This window comes from Crocodylus siamensis, chromosome 4, assembly GCF_052110815.1.
Source record: "Crocodylus siamensis isolate JL-2025a chromosome 4, ASM5211081v1, whole genome shotgun sequence".
NCBI lineage: Eukaryota > Metazoa > Chordata > Crocodylia > Crocodylidae > Crocodylus > Crocodylus siamensis.
In genome coordinates this window covers 200,011,590-200,029,027 of record NC_143398.1, presented here as the reverse complement: position 1 = coordinate 200,029,027, position 17,438 = coordinate 200,011,590, and the positions used below count along the sequence as shown (strand labels likewise).

Genomic DNA, 17,438 nt, shown 5'->3' with positions numbered 1-17,438 from the left:
AAAAAATCAAGTTAGTTATTTTCATTAAGAATTATCTCCCTGCAGTGGAGTTATTCTAAGTATGACTCCAGGATAGTTGATATACTAGCTCTACTGGTAATTGTATTGCTCACCTCTCAAACCTGATTTAAGCATTTTACTAGTTGAATTCTCCAGTTGTGTCAAACTAGATTTCCCCATAATACTGCTGGAGCTCATTTCTACAAAGGATTCTTTCATGGAGGACATGCTTTTGGCAGACATGCTTGCAAATTTCATTTCAGTCATGCTGCTACTGCCGCTACTGCTGAAACTGCTGAATGAAGCCTCTTGTTTAGAAGCAGACATGTGTAATGCCTGAGAAGAGAAACTTTCCTGCATGCTTGCATCACCACTTGTCCTCAATACTACCTCTTTTGGAGGTTCTTCAATTAGCGCTGTGGAGCATAGCAAAACATAGAAGTAAAAATCAATGACATCCCATAAAGTGGTGAAGTCATGTGATCCTACATGTTGACTTTACAAAAAAAGGGAAGACAAAACTTGCGGTTTAAAGGAAAACTGCAGTGAATCATAAAAATGTTTTTTTATAAACTTCATCAAGTGTGGCCAAATAACACCTTATATATGAAATGATTCATTATTTAGCCTGTGCACATATAAAAATCAGAGATGAGCTTCTGCTGCCTTGTAGTTCTAATGTGTTCATTTTGTTTTGACATCAGTTTTTCACTTTAAGTAGGGGAAGAAATGCAAAAATGTACCTAAAAAAATGGCAGTATAATGAGTGGTGGGTGTCTGAGACATCAGACCCAGGCACCTGCTTGCAGGAAGTACATAAATGGCAGCTGACACCCACTGCTGACCCAGCAGTTGCAGACAACATAGCCACAGCTGCTGGTGCCCAGGGCACAGAGCTTGACTGTTATGTCTCACTAAAAATTGCTGGGGAATCTCACCCTATTCTCTCAGTCAGTAGTTGCATCTTTTGTTTTCCTTTGTAGGTAAGTATTAGCAGACAGCATTTCCTGTTACAGTTATTGCTAGAATTGAAGCCCAAGCAATTATGTGATTGTCCCATTCATATCTGTAGAAATCTTGAAACAGTTTAATTTATTTAATTTTTTTGGCATTTTCTAATTTACATATTTTGGTTAAGTGAATTGTTCCATAGTCTTCGAAAGCAGTAATAACTGCTAATATGCAGCTTTCCTTTAAACCTAAGCGTATACATTCAGTACATCATGAGCAAAACAGTAACCCCTTGATGCTAGGAATCAAGATCATAGTCTGGAACTGTCAACAACTGAACTTAATTCAAGTGCTAATAATTGATTGTCACATTTTAATTGCAGTTAAATATTCTTTTTCTTTTGAGCTACTTTCATAGTTATTTAAAACAATGATAAGTAGCACTAAGGGGTTAATGGCAATATTACTGCAGAGAAAATGTTCATAGCTTTTTGTTAGCACTCGTAGTAGGAAACTGCCCATTCTGAAATAAGTGTTGTGTGATTTTTTTTTTAACGCCATTTATTTCTTAATGTATAAAATAATTGCACTTTGTACAAGCAAAATAGAAACTTATTAAAATTCACAAATCAAGATCATCACTGTTTTCAGTCACTTCTCATTCTGCTGGACATATCATGGCAGGATATTCTAGTAATTCAAAACACTAAGATTCAAAAAGCTAACTTACGGAGTACAGACAGGGATGCTGTAGCAGAGCATTGACCATAGTAATTTTTAGCTTTGACTGTGTATTTTCCGCTGTCAGTCACTGAAGCATTTCGAATCTCAAGAGAATATATGTTCTTAGAGCGATTTACTCTGATATGGGATGAAATAGCAATCTGGGGAGAAAAAGCAGTTAATCAGAGTCAAATTTAAGAATCATTACTGCAAATTTAAAGCCAATATATGAGTAATTACTTACTGGTTGGTTATCCTTAAACCACTCAATTTCAGGAGCAGGATCTCTGGAGACTTCACAAGTAAGTAATACATCTTGTCCTTCATTGACATTTTGAGATTTGGGCTGTGTTATAAAGGCTGGTTCATTTGAATGCTCTTTAGAAAAGGACAGATCAAACTGGCATTTAATGATGCCTTGGTTTGTTCTACCTTCACAGGTAAGTATCCCTTCATCTTTATGACTAGCTTTTTTGATGGTTAGAGTATGATCACTTCCAGATACACCATATCTATACTCTTCAGAATTTGTTAGCTCCATTCCATTCAATACCCATTTTACTTCTGATGCACCAGCAATGTTGGCTTTCAGAGTAAGTTTCTGACCTTCAGATACAGTCATTTTAGTGGAAGAAACTTTAATTTCTGCCTGTGATCGTTTGACATCTTCAGAAACTAGTGACTTCTTAATGATTTCTTCTTGGATTTCTGCTTTTTCTTGAGTCATGACTGCTGATTTCTTCTGGGTAGAAATTTTAAGTGCCTCAGCCTCAGCCCCCTGCTGAACTGATTTATAAGTTTCAGTTATGCTTGACACTTGGGAATGGATGCTTTTAAAAACTTGGCCAACAAATTGAAAGTTAGTTTTTGAGATACCACCTTCTCCAGTGATTTCACAGGTGTATTCTCCTTTATCAGATTCAGTAAGGTTATGAATTTTGAGCTCATAGGTGCCATCGGCTGCATAATGAAATTTGAAATGGCCGTCTTCTTTCAGTTTCTTGCCATCTTTATACCAGGCTATTTCTTTGACACTTAAAAGACTGCTTTCAGCTGCACAGGAGAACTTTACTTTATCTCCAAAAGCTTCCACCCTCAGCTGTTGAGTTATCTTGGGAGGAGCAGCAGTTGGTAATTGTACTTTCTCTGCAGGTGTGGGCCTGTCTCCTGCTGTTGATTTAGATTTTGGGTGAGCAATGGCTGGTTCAGGGGATTTCACCCGTTTAGGTGATTTAACTGGCTCTGGAGATTTGACACGAGGCTCTGGAGATTTGACTCTTGGGAGTGATGCAATTGCTTTTTCAGGAACTCTTGCCTTTTGTATGGTCAAAGTAAAGGGTGCTTCCTGTCTTCCTTCAGAGTTCTCTACCACCACAGTGTAGCTTCCTTCATCTGATATCTGAACAGAAGAAATCTCAAAAGTAGATTTGTACTGTGTTCGTGTGACTTGGAAACGTCTGGAAGAAACAATGGCTTGACCTGCACGTATCCATGTTACTGTTGGTGTTGGTTCACCATCAACGTCACAAGAAAATCTTGCAGTCTCCCCTTCAGAGACAGTGACTGACCGTGGTTTTGTTAAGATGGTTGCTGGCAGAGTGCTCTTAAATGACTTGTGTACAGCCCTTTCCTCTAATGATTTTTCTTCAGCTGCAGTGATTTTCCTTTCAGCAGAAGCATGATGTTCATATGATGAAAGGGATTCCCTTGTCTCTGTCAGTTCTGATTTGACCTCTCTTATGGAAGAAGTAGCCTCTATTGCAGATGCTTTCTTAAATGAGGAAATTGCATAAGCCTCTGTCTTTGTCAAGTCAGGTATAATGGATCTTGGTACTTCCTCATCTCTGCGCTGGGAAGAGTAGGTAGTATAATCTCCTCCAGTAACATCTAATGTTGCATAGTCAGAGCATTCTCCTTTGTAGTTTGTGCACACAACACGGTATGTTCCACTATCATCAATATGGCAGTCAAGAATCTCTAAAGTTAATACACCACTGGTATTAGTGAAATGTATCTTACTGCTTTCTTGGATTTCAATACTGTTATGGTACCATTTTACTTCTGCTGTTGGTTTTGACTGGACATTCAGAATGAATCTGGTATTATGACCACATGGCACACGGTGTGAGCGCATTCTCAGAGTGATGCGAGGGGCATGGTCAAGGGTGAATGGCTGCTGAGTCAGAACTTCATATTTCCTTTCCATTGTTTTCTGAGTTTTCAAAGCAGCTTTCATAGACTCATACCTCGAGAAGATGTCAAATCTTGCTGTTCTCTCAAATCGGGAGAGTGACCTTTCACTAGAAACTGGACTTGGTGAGCGTGGCCGAGTTCTTTCTGGTGTAGGGGACCTCCTCTCAGTTTCTTCTGGAGGTCGTGAGCGAGGACGAATCAATTCAGATACTGGACGCATTAATTCAATGTAAGTTGGGGAAAGAGATCTTCTTCTTCTTAGTAGTCGTGAGGGAGGTGAAAATTCTCTGTGAACATGTTGGACCATTTCTATTTCTTCTTCTTCCTCTGATGTAATCTCAGTTATTTCTCTCTCTCTCCTTCTCCTCATTCTATGCTTCTCCTCCTCTGCCATGAACTCAAGTTCACTCTTGTATTCAGAGAGTCGTTGAGTTGTAGTAACTGGCCGAAGTAATTCTTCATCCTCTTTCTCATCCATTATTCTCTGTCTTTGTTTTGGTGGCCTATAAACAGCTCTGTCATGACGCTGACGGAGCTCTGTGTAACTTGCACTAGTTTCAGCTTTAGATGGAATGTGATAGGTTGAATATCTCAGCTGTCTTTCTTTGTCTTCCTCTGTCTTGGCTTCTGCCCCTGCTGAAGAGTATCGAAGAGCAGACAGCTCAAAGCGTGGAGGGCTTCTGCTTGGTGGTGAGGCAGAAAAGCCTAATTCAAGTTCCTCTTCAAGACGCAGTCTTTCCTCTTCAGTTCTCTTCATAGCTAAATAGTCATCAATAGGCAAGAGTAATTCCTCATCTGTCAGGTCACTGAGTGATCGCCTTCTTGGTCTGTAATAAAATTCATAATCAGGAGATGGTGTGCGCCGACGTGCTGGTCTCACAATTTCAAGGTCATCTTGTGAAAGCTTTGGTATGCGCCATTTAGGTTTATACTGATCAGAAATACGTGGCAGTGGCATCACATAGAATTGTTCCCATCTGGAAAGGCGAATGCGCTTTTGTCGTTTCTGAACAATTCTATCAAGTTTTCCTGGCATTTCATACTGGTCTCGCAGCTTCTTATACCACTTCATGTCTGACAAAGGTACAAATTGTTTAATGTTCTGATCTTCCTCAACAGCAATGCGTGCATGCCTGCGAGGCTCTGGGATCTCATAAGGCATACGGAGTTGCCTCTCTTCCTTCCTTTCTTCTTTTCTAATTTCATATTCACCTTTGACAGTCTTAGTGCTCACAGCTGGCTTATACAGGATGGCAGCCTCTCTTAAAGCTTCCTGTGCAGCTTGGGTTAATGGAACTGCCTCAACCCCAGAAAGGATTTCTGCCATTCGTAATGTCTTGTCAATTTGTTTTTGTACATGTTTTTGTCGATCTTCTTCAGTCTTGTATTCACGCTTGACATATCTCAAGCGTTCTACTTTCAGGTAAGCCTGACAACTTGTAGATCCAGCAGCATTTGTAGCAGTAACTCTATAATATCCACTGTCTTCTGGTAAAGTATCTCTGATGTGCAAAGCGTAGTAATCCAAGCCTTCATGAACAATCTCAATATTGGGACCAAATGACAGAGGTTGACCATCTTTTTCCCATTTTAATGTTGGCTTGGGCATACCAGATACTCTTATCTCAAAAGAGATGCTTTGGCCTTCTTGGCACTCTGCATTTGCCAGTAATCTTTTAAACATTGGTCTTAATGTAGTGTCTCCAGGAGGCGGGTGTGGAATTACAGTCAGCTTTGCTTTGCAGCTGTCTTCACCATATTTGTTGCGTGCCAAAATACTATATTCAGCATCATCTTCCTCAGTGACATTACGGATGGTAAGCTGATAAAGACCCTTGTCGGTCTCAAAAGTGTACTTCAGATCATCATCACCTGGTTTAATTTTCTGCCCTGATTTGAACCATGTTACGCGTGGTTCTGGGTGGACTGTTATGGTTACTCCAAACCTGACATTTTCACCAATATAGGCAGTGCGATTATACAGAGGCAGGGTAAACTCTGGTGGCCTCTCTAATAGCCTCATAGTATCAACTCGGCGTTTCACTTTCTTAATGGTTCTGCATCTGTAATACTCAGAAACATCTCTCACACCTTTAACAAATAGCTGCGCATAAGAGCTGTCTTCACCGTAGTCATTTACTACCTTGCATCTATAGATACCATCATCTGATTTAGCAATGTCTTTGATGTACATGGTTGCTACTCCTTCATGGTAGCTAATTTCATATTTTTCACTGCTCTCAAGCTGTCTGATACCAAAGTGCCAGGTTACTTGTGTGGATTGATCATAGTTTTCAATCCTGCACACATATTTGGCGTGTCCTCCTTCTTCTCCAACAGCATGCATTATCTGCCCAGAAATAGGGCCAATTTCAATTGGTGCAACTTTAACTTTAGCAACTGTAACCCCTCTCTGTGATCTGATTGCGCCACCACAGGAAATGCGGGCTACTGACACAACTGTATTCCATTCTTTCTTCACTAGAGTTTGATAGTAACGCCTGTGTCTCAGTGTCCTGATGACTTTAGTGCTGACTTTTTCCGTCCTCTGTTTCAGCCATGCATGATCAAGTGCTTCAGCAGCAGTCATACGGACTTTTCTTTCTTTTACTAGTAGGCGATCAATGAAGTCCATGGCTTCGATGCTTATATCTCTGAATGCTTCATCATCAAAGTTGTATTCGGCATTAATGATATTCTCAATGATCTGTTGGTTTGTTTCAGCAATGAAAGGATTAATACCACTTAGAAGTATATAAACTAGGGCACCAACTGACCACATGTCAGTAGCTGTGCTGACCAAATCATGCTGATGTACTTCAGGACCATAATATTCAGGAGAAGTAAACTGGAGTCTAAAGTTGTCTCCAGGCTTCAGTTGTCTGGCCTGGCCAAACTCAATAATTTTAATTATAGAGCTTCTTCTTGTGAAGTAAATGATATTTTCTGGCCTAATATCGAAGTGTCCAATGCTGTGATGGTGTAAGAACTCTAGTGCGCTACAGACCTGGCGTATATAACTTACTATTTCTCTTTCATTAAGTTCAAATGAAGCTGTGCTGATTCTTTCAAAGATATCAACTCCAGATACAAACTCAAAGATCATAACTAATTCTTCCAGGCTTTCAAATGATTCATGAAGATACAAGATATTTCTGTGCCTTGCGATATTTAGGATGGAAATTTCTTTTTTTACTAAAACTTGATCAGCACCCTTTACTTTGACAAACTTGGACAAATAGGTCTTTTTGGAAACTGCCTCAACACAGCGGTGGACAATTCCAAACTGTCCACGTCCAAGCTCTTCAGCAATCATATATTTATCATAGAGTTCCTTTGTGGAAGTGTGAGATGCCTTAACTGTGGTGACTTCTCTGGTTTCATCAACTTCTTCATCATAGTTCAACTTTCTAGTCTTATCTTCTTTTGTTATAATTGGTTCTGTAGGCTCAGAAGGCTGACTTTGCCCAAACTTATTTTCTGCAATTACACGGAACTGATAGCTTGTCTTGCCAAACAGATTTACCACAGTGTATCTTGTATCTCGAGCTTGGGCAACACGAATCCATCTCTCTGCTGTAGTAGCACGTTTTTCAATGGTGTAATTTGTGACTCTGCTTCCACCATCGGTAGCTGGAGCATTCCAGGTTAAGTTGAGTGAATCTCTTGAAATGTCAGTTACTTTCAGACCCCTTGGTGGATCAGGTACATCAGCCACATCTAATTCAACTGTTTTTTGATCAATTCCAAATCTATTTTTAGCACAAACAACATAGAAACCTGCATCTTTTCTGTCAACACCATTGGGGAAAACAAGGGAGGTGAATGATCTTGTAACAATAACTTGGTAGTGTCCATTAGTATCAATGAGATCTTGTCCTTTTTGCCATGTAATCACTGGATCAGGTTTGCCACTGAATGGAATCTTGATGCTGACCACTTCACCTCGGAGAGCGTGAACAGCTCCCATGCCTTCAAGATTTTTAGGCAGGTGAATCATAGCAGGAACTGAAGAAAGAGAGAAAGAAGAATTACTAGTAAATATAACACTTTAAATAAAACTAGCAATGCGGCAAGATTCTTCTAAATTTTTTAATTTTGAAGAAGAACTTGTTTTAAGAATCAAAAGATTTTATTTACCTTCAACATCCAGAGAAGCAGTGCCAGACACAGATCCTCCCTGGTTGGTAACTCTAACTTGATACACAGTGGCATCCTCATCTGTTACATTTGTAATGACCAGTTGGTGATATCCACCCTTAAATTCTTGAATCTTGACCTTTTCACCATCTGGCAAGATCTCTTTACCCTGTTTGAACCATTTTACAATAGGCTTAGGATGACCAGTGACTTTGCAAACAAATGTGGCAGTGCCTCTAAATTTCACATTCAAGTTCCTTAGTTCATCCTTGAAATGTGGTGCTTGAATTGGCACATCAGATTTTGGAATGACTGGTTGTGATACTTCACTCCATTCACTTTCACCACCTAGATTTTCACATTTTACACGGAATTCATATTCAAGCCCTTCAATAAGATCTTTCACTGAATAGACTGTTTCATGAATTTCCTCTGTTGTTACTGAAATCCATTTGTTTTGTTTCTTTTCACGTTTCTCAAGGTAGTAATTACGAATCTTTGCACCTCCATCACTAGCAGGTGGCTTCCACGAAACAACACAAGAGTCTTTAGTTACAGCAGCTACTACTGGCTGACTAGGTTGTCCTGGTTTTTCTGTAAAGAATAACAAGATTCAACATATGAAATAAACTTGGCTTAGCAATTTGCAGATATATGGAAATACAGATTTGGATGCACACTTACCAAATGGAGGCTTCATCACAATAATTTCAGAGACCTCCAGAGCTTCACTAATGCCATAAGTATTCTGAGCAGACACACGGAAATAATAGCCTGCATTTTCAGTCAAGTTAATAATTCTGCAGGTTGTGCCTGCAATGCTTGAAGATACCAGCTGCCACTCTGTGCCTTCCTTGGCTTCACGTTTCTCTACAATATAGTTTGTAATCAAAGCACCTCCATCATCCTTAGGTAGCTTCCAGCTGATTACTACAGAGTTTTTCAATAGGGACTCTACAACAATTGGCCCTGATGGCTTATCTGGTTTATCTATAAAAAGAAAACGTAGCATTTAATTCTCTGCCAATATATATATATTAGGAAATACCATTCCATAGAACTTTTGAAAATAAAATGAATACCTTGAATTTCCACATTAAGTACAGTGTCAACTGTTCCAAATATGTTGCTGAGTTGCACTTTGTACTTCCCAGCGTGATTCTTGTGCTGGACATTCTTAATGGCAAGATGAGTATAATGCTCCGTGTTCTCAATAGTAACATTTTCTGAGTCTCTCAAAGGCTTCTTGTCATAGAACCAAGTGATAGCTGGCACTGGACGACCAATGTATACAACATGGAGGCGAAGGGTGCCACCCACACCTGCGTAATATTTCTCTTTCAGTGGGAAGCCAGGATGGAACTGAGGAGTTGCCTGTAAGAGCAGCTTGCCACTAGTTTCAATTTCCCCAACGTCATTGGTAGCAATGCAAGTGTAGACACCTTCATCTTCTTGTTCTTCTGTTATTACTGTCAGTGTGTGGTTGCGTCCATCAGATGACATTTTGTATTTTCGGCTTTGTACCAGTTCTTTGCCAAAGCGATACCATTTAATATCAGGAAGAGGTCTCCCAACTATCTGACATGTTAGCTGAGCTGCTTCACCCAGTTTAGCTGTAACATCTTTTATTTCTTTTCTTATGCCTGGTGCTTCTCCAGCTGTAACAAAAATAGGATAAAGGTAAGGAAAAATGTTGTTAAATAGATGTCCATGACTATTTTATTTGTGTGCATCCCTTCATTTATATCTGTGACCAGTTTACAGTTATATTTAAACTTGCAGGACTGGACTTTAAGACCACCCAGCCAATGTATGATGTACACTGGCAGAGTAATTTTACCATAACTTAAAGCACAGACAATATGAATATGTTTAAACTTACATGTCAGTTTAGTCTTTACTGTCATAGCAGTTCTTCGAGGTCTGCTGAGTCCAGTTTCATTTTCTGCAAAAACTCTGAATTCATATTCTGTAGCTTCCAGTAAACCTCCCATTGTAAACTGTCTGTCTTTGATCCGTTCTTTATTGCATTTTTTCCAGGAACTCTCTCCAGACTGACGATACTCAATCCAGTATCCAAGGATCTCTCTACCACCATCACATTCAGGCCGTTCCCACTCTAAAGTAATGCTGTCCTTAGATATAGAAGTAATTTCAATTTCTCCAGGTTGGCTTGGTTTGTCTGTAAAATACAGAGTATTTATAAAAGTTAAACTTATTTTTTTCAAGAGCTTTGCTAAATTTCTCTCAAAATGTCACTTATTTCAAACAGTTTCTTACCAAAGGGATCCTTGCACACAACTGGTTCAGAAGCAGGACTTGCTTCACTCTCACCAATGTCATTTTGGGCAATGATACGGAATTGATATTCAGCATCTGGAACAAGACCTGTGACAGTGTACATTGTAGTTGTGATCTGCGTCTTGTTGTGCCTGACCCATTTCTCTGTAGATGTCTCCCTACGTTCAATGTAATAGCCAGTTACACGAGAACCTCCATCATCCTTAGGTCTGGACCAGGACAAGTTAATGGAACTCTTTGTAACATCAAGCACCTCTGGTGGATGGCTTGGTGGCTCTGGAGGATCTGTTAAAATAACGTAACAATAACCATGTATTTTTAAAGCTTTGTACATTTGTGTGTCTTTTTTGTATATATGCTGTTATATTTACAAATGTAAGACTTGATAAATGGAACAGGGATTTTAGTTAGAAAATCTCAAAATGTAGACTTACTCAGAGGTGTCTTTGGTACAGCTGGTTCTTCAGATTTCAGGGACTTGCTAATTCCAAACTGGTTTTCAGCAGAAACTCGGAAGTGATACTCCACATTTTCTTTGAGACCTTTCACTATTAATGATGTTCCTCTCACTCTAGAATCAATAGTGTACCAGGCAGTCTTAGGTACTTCTCGCCTTTCAACAATGTAACCCAGAACATCTGCACCACCATCATCAGTGGGAGGTCTCCAGCTTACTCTGACAGAGCGTGATTGTATGTCATCATATTCAAGTGGTCCTTCTGGTGGATTTGGAATGCCAATCACTCTGACTTTGATATACACAGCTTTCTTGCCACACTTATTTTCAAGTGCCAAGTCATAGGTCCCAGAATCTTCTCTTTCTGCATCTTTGATTACCAGTTCAGTTTGAGTATCTGAAGTTGCAATCATGGCTCTCTTGCTGATGTCTTGGCCTTCTTTTGTCCATTTGCATATTGGGATGGGCTTGCCCTTAATTGGTACTGTAAGCCTGACAACACCACCTTGCCTCACAAACAGGCCTTCTCGGTATTTTTCATCAAGTTCATAATCAGGATATTCTGAAAAGTAAACCAACATGTTATGCTATGTCTATTTTACAGATACTTTGCTGTACCTTTTTTGAAGTAAAAAAAAAAAAAAGTTTTAACAAAATTTTCAGCAGGAAATAATAGCCAGAATATCTTACCAAGCATTTCTGTTACTTTGACTGTTCTTGGCACTTCAGCAGGTTCCCCAGGCCCACCAGCATTACAAGCCATGACACGGAATCTATATTCCGCACCTTGCGGTAGATGTGTCAAGGTGTATTCACGTATCTTTGTTGGAGTGGTATTACATTTGGTCCACTCAAATTGATCAACCTTCTGCATTTCAATTAAATAGCCAGTGACTTTAGAACCTCCTTCATCTTCTGGTGCACTCCAGGCCAGGGAGACTGATGTTCTTGTAGTATCAGTAACTCTTGGATTCTGAGGTTTACCTGGGGGAGCTGGAATACAAGATCAGATAGCAGGTAAATATATTTTAAAATCATTCTGTGTTGGATATTTAAAAAGGGAAACAAAATGTTAACATGATTAAATGGCAAGAAAACTAAAATATAAAAGTTTTTCAAATTTTAATCAGTCAAAATATCTTCTCCAGCCATTAAAGTATCCAAACAAGAACAGATAAAACTAAGTCTTATTGTTGACATTTTCCTCTGCCACCATACTCTTTATCCATTCAGGGCAGGGGTCAGCAAAATGCGGTTTGAGGGCTGAATGCAGCCATACCAGCGCCAGACCATTCTATCTGGCCCACAGAGCCTCTAAAAAATTTAGAAAATTAATATTTATCTGCCCCTAGCTGCCTGTCATACAGTCCTCGATGGCCAAACTCAGTAAGTGACCCTCCACCCAAAATAATTGCCCGCCCCTGATTTAGGGAATTGGCTACCAATTGGATCCATGGCGACAGCAGGCTTAGAAGGACGGCTGGGTTTGCCAGTGCCTCTGGCATTGATAGCTGTGACACGGTGTTCATATTCTAATCCTTCAATCAGTCCAGTAGAGCGGTAGCGTGTCATAGTAACTGGAACTTTATTTACACGGATCCATCTATCTGCTCTAACTTCTTTACGTTCAACAATATAACCAGAGATCTGTGAACCACCATCCTCTTCTGGTGGATACCAAGTTAGTGTCATGCCTTCTCGAGATGCATCTACCACTTGTGGAGTGTCAGGAGGACCGGGAATACCTATTATAATAAGACACAGAAATGAGAGAGACAAATGAGAATACGTGCACAAATGCTGTTTTTTGGGAGCACATGAATAATAATTATGAAAGTAAGCTCATATATCATTCATTTCATAGCATCTTACAGAGGAGGTTAGTATCATCATCTCCACTTCACATTTAAAAAAGTGATGCAAAGAAAGGAGAAATTATTTGCCTGAGGTCCCCCAGCAGGCTACTTGGCCTTGCTTAACACCCAGATTTATGGAGCTTCTGTCCAGTTCTCAGTCTAGAACATCTATATAATAGATTTAGTACATGAGAATGCAGCATTTTGTTTGAGCAAGAGAAATAACAGGATTTATCCTGGGCATCAAGGTCTTTTGTATTAATATGTAGTCCTTAATTTTTAAAGGTAAACTTACTAATTTTGCTCCTGCATTCTATAATCTCAGACTGTAGGTAAGATCCAATTCCAAAGCGGTTCGTAGCAGCCACACGGAACACATACTCAGAACCTTCAGTGAGTCTAGTGAACTTAAATGTTGTTCTTGTTACAGATTCAGAAACTGGTAACCACCCAGGACGGTGAGCATCACGTTGTTCCACCACATAACCACTCAGTGGAGCTCCACCATCCAGCTCAGGTGGCTCCCAGGAGATGGTTACAGAATTTGACTCAATGTCAGCAATTCTAATTGGACCAGTGGGTGGTCCGGGTTTGTCTGGAAAAAAAATCATACGTTAATGTTTAACAAAGAAGCTAGGTTGATTTTATGACAAATTTCATGATTAGGTGAGGATTAGGGACAATCTTATTTTAATAATAAATACTTACCAAGAATGATAACTTTTATTGTATCAACTGCAGTTCCTGTTTTGTTTTTCAGCTCAAGCATGTATTCCCCAGTGTCATGTATTGTGGTTTCACGCACAGTTAATTTAGTTACTTTGGTAACAGTTTCAATTTTGATGCGTTCTGATTCTCTTATCTTGGAACCAGCAAAGAACCAAGATGCAGCTGGAGGTGGTCGCCCACCAATTGGAATGGATAATTCAATGGGTCTTCCAGCTGGCACGTGTATTGTCTTTTGAGGAATTCCAGCAAGATCAATTGTGGGTAACACTAAAAAAAAGAAGCATCAGATGACTCTTAATATCCAGTTTATACAACGTATATCTTACAAATTTTATTTCAATCTGTTCTTTTTAAACATTCCATCTACCTTTTTGGTCTTGTACTGTTACAGCTGTGACGATCTCTCTTGGTTCTGACACACCTTTCTGATTTTGTGCTCTGACTCTGAACACATACTGTTCACCTTCATTGAGTGAGATGATTGTATGCTCAAAGACTGTAGGCTTCAGTGTTGCTACCTTCATCCACCTTTCTGTTCCAAATTTGCAGGCCTCAATAACATAGCCTGTCAGTCTGCTGCCACCATCATGCAGTGGTTTCTCCCATGCAAGTGATACTGTTGATTTAGTGACGTCAATAACGTCCAGTTTCTGTGGCAGCATGGGAACATCAGACGCCAGTACTGCATCAGAAGTTTCACAAGGTTCACCAATACCATAAATATTTTCTGGTAGTACTCTGAAATAGTACATGGCTCCTTCTACAAGTCCAGTAATTCTATAAATTGTCTTGCTGCATTTAGTAGTGACTGTTTTGTAAGCTCTCATGGTAGCTTCACGTTTCTCTATTATGTAATTGTTGACTGGAGCTCCACCATCAATATTAGGAATTTCCCAAGTAATTGTCACAGAATCTCTTGACACCTCTTTTACTTTCACTGTGGCAGGTGGGCCAGGTGTATCTAAAAGCAAAATCAAAGAAAATTATTTTCTGTTGCGTCTCTTCCTGCCTAAAACAAAACACAAGGATTTCTTCTCCATACATGCAACACAGCCTTCAGAAACATACATTTTTCTTTGTATTATATTATACCCTTCCCTACCATTCCCTCCCTTCTCTGCCATTTAAATTCAATTTAAGTTCCATTAAATTGTGAACCCCTTTTGGCAAAGACTTTCTTTTATCTTATACCTGTAATACAATATGTATAAGCATAATTCAATATCAGTATATAATTAATAATACTTACCGTATACTTTAACAGCAATTGTTGCTGATTTCTTGCCTGACTGGTTTTCAGCCTCAATGACATATTTTCCAGCATCATACCGATTCACTTTATCCACAACAAGCAAAGTGTAGCTGTCTGTAGTGTCAATAATGCCCCGACTTGCTAAGTCAACACCTTGTTTGCTCCATGTGATTACTGGCGGTGGTCTGCCAGATACAGACACCATTAAACGCAAAGACCCACCAGCTCTGACAGTAACAGTTTTCTTCAGATCATCAGCAAGCTCAAGATCTGGTATTTCTGATGGAGAGAGGAATGAAATGTAATTAATCTATTAATAGTTTAAAGCAAAAATATGCGTGCCTTAAAAATAACTGGATTTTCAAATTTACCTATTCTTTCCACAGGTTCAATTTCAGCTGACGATTCACTGAATTCACTCATACCATTCACATTTGTGGCAGCAACTCTGAATCGGTATTTCTGGCTTGTTTTAAGACCAGTTACAGTGAATTCAGGATTACTTAGAGTGGCAGTAGTATGTGGTCTGTACCACTGTTCAGTGCCTTCTTCTTTCATTTCAAGAACATAGCCTAAGAGGCCAGCACCGCCATCATATGTGGGTTTTGTCCAGACTAAGCTTATGCTGTGCTTGGTAGTGTCCACAACTCTTGGAGGTGAAGGAGGTGCAGGGGTGTCTTGAGAATAGAAAAACAGACATTTACCATTGTTGCACAGAATTTTTTCAGGGGACATTTATTCAATATTCTAGACAATTAATGGCATTAATCTGTAATCACTTTAGTTATAAGTTAATTGTAGTGCCAGTTACTAAACTGAATCTATGCATCTTTGCGGTCTTTTATTAGCTTGTCATTTAAATTAATTTAATTGACAACTTACATGATGGTTCCTTGCACAGGATATATTGAGAAGCATCACTAGGCTCGCTATTCCCAGCATTATTCACTGCTGTGACACGGAACTGGTACTGATTGCCTTCCATTAGACCAGTAACTTTCAGTCTAGTATCATAAATAGTATAATCTCTGTTCACTCGTGTCCAGCGTAGACTTCTCTTTTCACGTTTGTCTACAAGATAGTTGCTAATTTCACTGCCGCCATCTGATTCTGGTTTCAGCCACTGAATGATGATGTGCTCCTTGCTAACACCCACTTCTTCAGGTGCACCAGGTTGTGATGGAATGGCTGTTGGTATTTAAAAGATGATTTTTTTTTCCCAAAATATTCATTTCTGATTAACATCTCATAAATTTAGAAGTGAATTAAAACATATGAATACTCACTGAAAGCATTTCTAGCAATTATGGGTTCTGTTTCAAGAGGAACACCAGGCCCATATTTGTTGACAGCTCTCACACGGAAGATGTATTCATTATTCTTAATAAGCCTTGTTACCACACATGATAATGTTTGGCATTCAGCCTCAACAATAACCCAGTGCAGTCTACTGGTTTCACGTCTTTCTACAATGTAGTGAGTGATTTCTGCACCTCCATCTTCATTAGGAATGTTCCATGCCAGAGTACACTTCTCTTCTGTTACTCTGCTAATAGTGATTTTGCCTGCACATGGACCAGGTGAATCTGGGTAGGGGTTAAAAAAAAAGCAGAAGGTGTAATTACAGTAGTTAAATAAATGCTTTGGTCTTTATAATGATTGTGCCTGAAACTGCTAATCAAAAATACATACCAAGCACTTTGACAAGGACAGACACTTGCTTTGTTCCACTGGCATTTTTAACTGTGAGAGTGTATTTTCCACTATCACTCCTGTCACAGAATTTGATGATTGCAATAGCCCGTTTGCTAGTGTACTGTAGAGAGATCTTTTCACACAGGTCCAATTCTTTGTCACCTTTGGACCAAAAGACCTTCGGTTCTGGTTTCCCACCAATGGAAGCCTCAAGAACAAGATCAGACCCAGCCCTAATAGTCACAATATCTCCCTGAAGTCTAGCATCCAGTTCAGCCTTTGGTGGTGCTATAAAGAAAGGGAAACGAGAAAAATAGATTAACATATTATTAAAACTGGAAGATATATAATATTTTAAGTGATCATTGGAATATTTCTTACAATATTCATCTTTGCAAATGACAGCACCAGTAGTTTCTGATCCTTTACTAAGTACACCAGCTGCATTTTTGGCTATCACACGGAATTCATATGCTTCTCCTTCACCAAGAGCTGTCACAGTAAAGAAGTTTTCTGAGACAATGGTATAGTTGCACTTGAGCCAGCGTCCATCTCCAGCTTCATTATATGGCTTGCGTTCTATAATATATCCAACAATTTTGCTACCACCATCATAAAGGGGTGCAGACCAACTCAATGATACTGAAGACCTTGTGACATCTGTTACTTCTGGTCTTCCTGGTGGATCTGAAAGAATGCAGTGTAAAATGAGAAATTAATTTTCCTATTATTTAAAAAGTAATGGGCAAATAAACTGTAAAATTAACACTTACCAACTGGGTTTTGAGCCACTAGAGGTCTTGAAGCTTCACTAGCTTTGCTCACACCAGCAGCATTTAGGGCATAGACTCTGAATTGATATTCCAGGCCTTCTACTAGTCCTGTGACTTTGTAGTCACACTCAAAGCATGGTATTTTGTTTTCCTTCACCCAGAGGATTGTATTGCGCTCTTTCTTTTCAATCCAATATCCAACGACCTTGCTGCCACCATCATGATATGGTTCTTCCCAGCGAATGGCCATAGCATTGGCTGACACAGAGTAGACCTCTGGCCTTGTAGGTGGGCTTGGTGGAACTGAGTGTAAAGAGCATCAGAGAAAAAGTTAGCTATTACTAGTATTTACACAAGCCAAAGAAAAA

The 17,438-nt window shown here is 39.4% G+C and overlaps 1 protein-coding gene across 31 annotated transcripts in view; it reads right to left on the bottom strand.

Annotated features, from left to right (window-relative positions):
- Positions 1 to 17,438, bottom strand: part of TTN (titin) — a 274,597-nt gene that overhangs the window by 1,320 nt on the left and 255,839 nt on the right. For 30 of the 31 annotated variants that reach the window (XM_090045327.1, XM_090045330.1, XM_090045345.1 and 27 more), the window contains 21 exons: positions 17,071 to 17,373; positions 16,679 to 16,984; positions 16,295 to 16,585; positions 15,889 to 16,188; positions 15,485 to 15,790; positions 14,974 to 15,279; positions 14,600 to 14,881; positions 13,718 to 14,311; positions 13,330 to 13,617; positions 12,917 to 13,216; positions 12,208 to 12,510; positions 11,456 to 11,758; positions 10,743 to 11,327; positions 10,288 to 10,593; positions 9,890 to 10,189; positions 9,090 to 9,665; positions 8,692 to 8,997; positions 8,008 to 8,601; positions 1,919 to 7,875; positions 1,682 to 1,835; positions 114 to 416 (listed from right to left, as the gene is read on the bottom strand). In XM_090045327.1, coding sequence (XP_089901453.1) covers positions 114 to 416; positions 1,682 to 1,835; positions 1,919 to 7,875; positions 8,008 to 8,601; positions 8,692 to 8,997; positions 9,090 to 9,665; positions 9,890 to 10,189; positions 10,288 to 10,593; positions 10,743 to 11,327; positions 11,456 to 11,758; positions 12,208 to 12,510; positions 12,917 to 13,216; positions 13,330 to 13,617; positions 13,718 to 14,311; positions 14,600 to 14,881; positions 14,974 to 15,279; positions 15,485 to 15,790; positions 15,889 to 16,188; positions 16,295 to 16,585; positions 16,679 to 16,984; positions 17,071 to 17,373 — 12,963 coding nt within the window. The remainder of the gene's footprint in view (positions 1 to 113; positions 417 to 1,681; positions 1,836 to 1,918; positions 7,876 to 8,007; positions 8,602 to 8,691; positions 8,998 to 9,089; positions 9,666 to 9,889; positions 10,190 to 10,287; positions 10,594 to 10,742; positions 11,328 to 11,455; positions 11,759 to 12,207; positions 12,511 to 12,916; positions 13,217 to 13,329; positions 13,618 to 13,717; positions 14,312 to 14,599; positions 14,882 to 14,973; positions 15,280 to 15,484; positions 15,791 to 15,888; positions 16,189 to 16,294; positions 16,586 to 16,678; positions 16,985 to 17,070; positions 17,374 to 17,438) is intronic. The other variant, XM_090045341.1, reaches the window with a different exon arrangement.